This window comes from Glycine max, chromosome 18 (genome assembly GCF_000004515.6).
Source record: "Glycine max cultivar Williams 82 chromosome 18, Glycine_max_v4.0, whole genome shotgun sequence".
In the NCBI taxonomy this organism is placed as follows: Eukaryota; Viridiplantae; Streptophyta; class Magnoliopsida; order Fabales; family Fabaceae; genus Glycine; species Glycine max.
This window is the reverse complement of record NC_038254.2, coordinates 5,838,412-5,844,519: the sequence shown is the minus strand read 5'-3', so window position 1 is coordinate 5,844,519 and position 6,108 is coordinate 5,838,412. Positions and strand designations below refer to the sequence as shown.

The 6,108-nt window shown below is 32.0% G+C and overlaps 1 protein-coding gene across 1 annotated transcript; it reads right to left on the bottom strand.

Moving 5' to 3' along the window:
- Positions 1 to 202: 202 nt before the first annotated feature.
- Positions 203 to 1,085, bottom strand: LOC102668873 (E3 ubiquitin-protein ligase RNF14). Its single transcript, XM_041011957.1, has 2 exons — positions 539 to 1,085; positions 203 to 264 (listed from the first exon to the last, which is right to left on the bottom strand). The coding sequence occupies exons 1-2, from the start codon at positions 1,083 to 1,085 to the stop codon at positions 203 to 205; spliced, it is 609 nt and encodes a 202-aa protein (XP_040867891.1).
- Between the last annotated feature and the right edge of the window lie 5,023 nt (positions 1,086 to 6,108).

Sequence of the window (6,108 nt, the reverse complement as noted above, 5' to 3'; positions counted from 1 at the left end):
TTGTGATGTTCATTGGAGCATTTCTCTTTGAATCTGGGTTTTCTGAAAGTTACCAAGTTGCCACCTACAATCTTTTCATCTTTCCTTGCTCGTCTTCCTCACCAATTCATTGACGAATTTCGGCCCCCCGAAAAACGCAAATTGGCACGCCTGAACCAACCCACAGTTCTCTGATAAAGGTCGTAAACTATTCTCCTCATTATCATGCATCGATGTTCAGGGTTCCAATTCTTCCCACAAATGTAGCAGAAGTTGCATCCACACCTGGAAAGACAAAATTGGAGCTAATACAATCACTTCCCACATACATTTCCATTAGTATGAAATAAAAATGAATTATTTAGAAAGCATGTCAAAAGCCATGAAAATGATCAATGATACATAACACAAAACCTGCAGGCAATGTGGTCACATCCACCACATCTCTGGACAAACATAGTGCAGTGGGGGCATTTCTTCCAATTTTTTTCCTTTGCCAAATTGAAAAACTTCTTATCCAACTTTTTTTCATTCTTTTTCACCCTTTGGAATTCCTTACATTTCTTCCTTCCATGCCAAGGAGCCTTACAATGTGCACAAAATCGCCTATGACAAGAGGGACACTCAGCACTGGTGGCAACTTCTCCTCCCTGATTCACCAACAAAACCGAACAATCCTTAAAAGGGCAGTAAGTCTTCTCCGACCCAAGAATCAAAGACTCACGTCTCAGACATTCCCATCTATCAATGACATCACAAGGCAAGATGGTACGCAAATATTCAGGCTTAAATTCCACATAACAGTTGGGGTCTGGACAAATGACCTTGAGAATACTTTGATGTATTTGAGTCACCACGTGTTTTGATATGCAGTGAGTGCAAAAGGGGTGGTTACACTTGCCATCTTTGAACATATCAGACAGTGGTTTGTCATCAAAACATATACCACAAAGGAATTGCGAGGGTTGATCACTCTTCTTTGCTTCACTGTGATCATGATCAATGGGGGGTTCACTCTTCAACAAATCTTTGTTTAGCTTGATTGAGGTGAGGAGGTGTGGCTGCTCTTGTTCATTTTCTGCTTGCAAACTTTGTTTGACAATCATGATGGTTGAGAGTGTATTAAGAGTTTTGTCAATGCTAATGTTGTGTGTGACTGTGTGAGTGTGAAAGATTAATGTGTAAGTAGCTGAAAATCAGTGACATGCAAATGGCATGGACTGAGCCACTTGGACCCTTGGACGGAGTTTGCCTTAACAAAAAACCGCTACACTGTTTACTTCTTCAAAACCCTTGCGCTTTTTTTGGCAAAAGTAGGTATCCAATCTAACAAAAACTGAAAAAGTGATTGAAAAATATATCTAAAACTGAATAAACTAAAAATTGAAATATTTTATTGGATAAGATTAAATCACAGATTTAATATAAAAAATCAATTCAGTCCGATAACAACTTACAGAAGTTGAGGATTGATTTGAAGCTGATAAATTAATGTTCGTGTGTGCCTAATCTTTCATAAGGCACGGAAGGATTATTTTTAAGATCGCATAATGGTCAATTTAATGTGTCTTTTAAGGTGCATTATAAGAGAAACATAACTGAAATATTATTAAAATATTGTTACTTTTTCTGTATTTTAATTATGAGACAGAATGAGTCTGATATTTATTTTGCTGTTGCAGACCGATTTAGTTGTGGGAAATGCATCCCCTTTAATATTGTATAAACATCCAACGTGTGTCAAGGTGAGTTTGTTGGGTCATCTTCTTTTAAAAAGAATAAAATTATTTATTATTGGATATTGTGTTGTGTTATTGGTATGCTTTATCCTTATTACTAATTATTAATTTTATGCCGATGACTGTCATGAGATAATGGCAAGCTGAAGAATACCTGTTTTTTTTATTTATAAAAATACTTGGTTCTAATCCAATAAATAGAAAACTATGGCTGTAAATAGTAATTTGACATAAAATAGTAAAATATAAAAATAAAACAAGATATAAATTTATATATATAAGAGGATTATCATATAAATAACACAACTTTTTATCAACTTTTTTTTTTCAATATTTTTTTTAAAAAAATCAATAATTAAAAATAACAATTAATATATTTAACAAAGTTCTATCACCTAGCCTACATTAAACTTTTCTGACAACAAATTACTCTTCAGTTTTTATAAAAGCCTATTTAGTTAAAAAGGTTATACCAAGTCATTAAAAAAAATTCCAACAAGCCAACCAACCTATTTAAACAAATATAAATTATATTTTTGTTATTTATTATTTTATTATATTAAAATTGTTATAATGTATCAAAATCATACATATGTTTTTGAAATATTAATCATGTTATTTGTTAGCTTTTTGACAAGCATACCAAGTCGAGCAAATTATATAGAATGAAAGATCAAGTATCATACCTATTTACAAGAACTCGTGTAATATTCGATAAAATAGCAACATTCACTAACTATTGCTTTTAGAAACAACAAATTTAATTTGATTGCCAAAATTTAAATAGAAAGAAATTAAAAATAAACATAAAGTTCAAGAGCAAAAGAACAAAAAACTCTTTTTGGGTAATTTTTACTAACATTTAGAATGCGATAAAAAGAGGTAAAAATAACAAAGAATAAAAGAGATGAGATTGATTTCACTAGAAAAGATCACTCCTCTAGTTCAAAGTCAAATTATTATCATCTACTCACAAAAAAAACTCAAACCCGGATCCCTCAGATGAAAAAAAAACCTTAAATCCCTTGACCAAACTATCAATCTTTTGACTAGTCTAACCAAGTGGCTTGCTTTAAGAGTAAGAGTTAAAAGATGATTAACAATTCTTGTTTCATTCCTAGACACAAAAACCATTAGGTGTTCCTCTCCATTTCTAAGTTCAAAAGCATTTTTCAATGACAATTCAAACCACAACATCAAACAAATGGTAGTGATCAAGTCAAAGCAAACATTAATGCATAGAAAATAACACTTAATAATGAATAATAAACATAAATATTAATAATCAAAATGCAAACATAAGAATGAGTTCAGTTACATCAACTCCCAGTATAGGTAAATCTAACTATACAACTATAAGAAAAGAAGAAAATAGATGAAAAAATAATGAGATTGTTGGAATTTTTTATTCTAATAATTAATGTAACTAATATTATAAGACAATTACGTTAGTTAGTTATCATTAGTGGACTTTATTTTATGTGGTCAAATTAAGTGAATTCATTAGACTATTAAATAAGCTGATATGAGCTTAAATGAGCATATATAAGTATTGGCTATTAGCAGATAATGAAAACTCTATTAGGTTAACACACTATAAGAAAATTATGGTTTCCAACATATCAAGTTGCGCACATAGTTTATCTTTTCCCTATCTTAAGATTTACGAAGGTTTTTGATAACTGTTAAATATGAGTTATTTTGATAATAAAAATATATTGAAAATATCTTTAAAAATATTAATTTAGCAGTTATCTTTGGCTTAAATATTAAGATTTGATATTTTTCTTATCCATGGCTTGCAGATATGAAAAGGAGAGATTAAAGGAGAAAAAAGATCCAAAAAAAATATCCAAAATATCAAGAAATCTCAAGAAGATATGATTACAAGCAAAACAAATACAAAAGATATCAAAAATATCAAAAAAGAAAGATTTCTAGCATCAAGCCCAAGTTCACTCCAACAATTATAAAAAGAGAGTCAAGCCAAGGAGGAGAAAAAGACAACAACCCCCATCTCCTAAGGGTCGATGGCCATGAGTGGCTGAACCCCTAGTTAGGGTCTGACAGGCCTAAAAGCCAAGCCCCATCTATTCTATTATCTTTCCTGCTTTTATCTTGCATTATTCATCTTTATATTCTGTTAGGGGTTAGACGCTCGGGAAAGGGTAACTTCTAAATAAGATTTAAAGAAGGTATGCATGCATTGGTTTTAGGGGTTAGACACTCAGAAGAGGGTAACTTCTAATCGAACAAAAAGAAAGAATTTCATAAAAAAGTCATTGTTAGGAATATAATGATTATTTTATGCCCATGCATTCTCGCAAACATCTATAATTCATACTTCATGTATTTTATTTGTTGAGTCTTTGCAAAGAAATTTGGAAGATAGATAAATAAAATAGGCTTGTCATTGTGAGGAATTAGGGGCAAGTAATTGAACAGATGTGGGTAGAACAGAGTCACCTAAATTGATAAAGAAAAATCATAAACTCATACATTCTAGGCAAACAAGGCAGGCCAGGTCCCAACCTTATCATATTCTGATTTTATCTTCTATTTTTTATCTTTTACTTTTCTTATCTTATTTTTTTATCTTCTATTTTCTCTTATCTTTATCATATCTTAATTTAAATATTTTATCTTCTATATTTATCTTTAAATCTTTTATCCTTTCTTTTAAATCTTTATCTTATCTACTATATTTTCTTATCTTTATTTTAAATTCTTTATCTATTGCTTTTAGATTGGGTTTGCATTAATCTAAGTACAAACAAAGTCCATGTGGATTCGACACTCGGACTTCTGAGTACTTTACTACTTGTGACAAATTTAGTACACTTGCCAACGAGTTAATAGTTTTATTATGAAATAAAGAGGCTCCGACTGAGAAAGACCATAAGACCACTTGTTACATTATTGATCGATTGTTTGTGATTCAACGATGTTGAAGAATACTTTGATCAGGAACTAATTACGGATTCAGATATTTTCTCTAATACTTAATAAATAGGCATGTTGTAGATCTTATGGCTTTTTGGTGAACTGTTCTAGGATATGTACCTGCGAATTTTAGCTTATGCATAAAAAAGAATAAAGAATCGCTACAAAAAAAGCTATTACCGACAACCAGAATCCACTGGTAATTCAAAACTTTCGACAGATTTTTGACAAACCAAAATCTATTGGAAAAATGGTCGTAGGAAATTTTAACATATGGATTTTTGCTGTCCATTGAAAATTTCTGACCGAAATATCCGTCAAAAAGATTCCTTTGAAAATTTATGATGGATATTTTCCATGGGAAATTTCCAATAGCAATATATCCATGGGAAATTTCCAAGATTGAACGAGTTAGGTTGATATTCACTTGGAAATGATTGTTGGAATGACATTGAAAATCAATATAAGGTTGCTAAGCGCAGAAGCAAGAGTTTATATCCACAAAGAAGCATTATAAGTCTGCCTCCCTCGTTCAATGCAAATTATTTCAAAGAATAACATCCATGAAGATAGTATATTATTCATAAAAGGATTTGAAAACTGAACAAAGGTGAAACCAAACAAAACGAAGACAAAAAATAAAAGGATGATTCAGATTATTCATCACCAAACACAAAAAGATAGGACAAAGGTGAACAAAGAGTGTGCGCAACGATTATCTTACGATTTGAAAGCAAAGAAAAATTCCATGTGGGTTGAAAGATGAATAGCGATTGGACATAGTATAGGTGAAGCCAACAATGGTAGCAGGTTGAATGACCAAAGTGAGGATGATAGTGTGCTCAAGGGCATGGGTTGGGGTCAATGGTAGTGACGATGTGAAAGGTCAACGATAGTGTGAAAGCACAATGCAAGGTGATTGAGGGATCAATGGTAGCAATGCTAGGTGACTGAGGAGGGCTAGGGTTGGGTCGTTTTTGTTTGGGGAAAACTTCAATTTTCAACTGACAGAATTAAAATTCTTGACAGAATTAAATCTGTCGGAAATCATAATTTTTCGTGAAATTTTTGTTGTCGGTTATAACATTTTTTTTCTTGTGGTGAATAAGGATTAAAGATTTCCAACATAAAAATAGTAGGGAAGTCATGGAGAGCAAAGAAGAAAGTTTCCCAGCCTTCACCTTCAATCCTAGACAACTCTCTTAACCAAATCTTCCTTTAATTCGCATCCTTGGAGCTTAAAGAAGGCCAAACATATTGTCCTGTCATTTTTGCATAATGGCCTATGTGCTGAGAATGAGGTTCACACTTAACTCAAATCTTTGGAAGTGGGAGCAATTTGCTCGATGCACACCAGGTTTCAACTCTAACCCCTTTAGCCTTGAATTGGGTCTCACACTAGCTATCTTTTTTCTTCATTTATTTCTACAGCTAAATAAACTAAATT

Excerpts from the sequence above, each read along its gene's own strand:
- LOC102668873 (XM_041011957.1), bottom strand. The coding sequence starts at position 1,085 with ATGATTGTCAAACAAAGTTTGCAAGCAGAAAATGAACAAGAGCAGCCA. Across the intron at positions 265-538 it reads TTGGCATGGAAGGAAGAAAT|GTGTGGATGCAACTTCTGCT; the intron begins GTAAGGAATTCC and ends TTGTCTTTCCAG.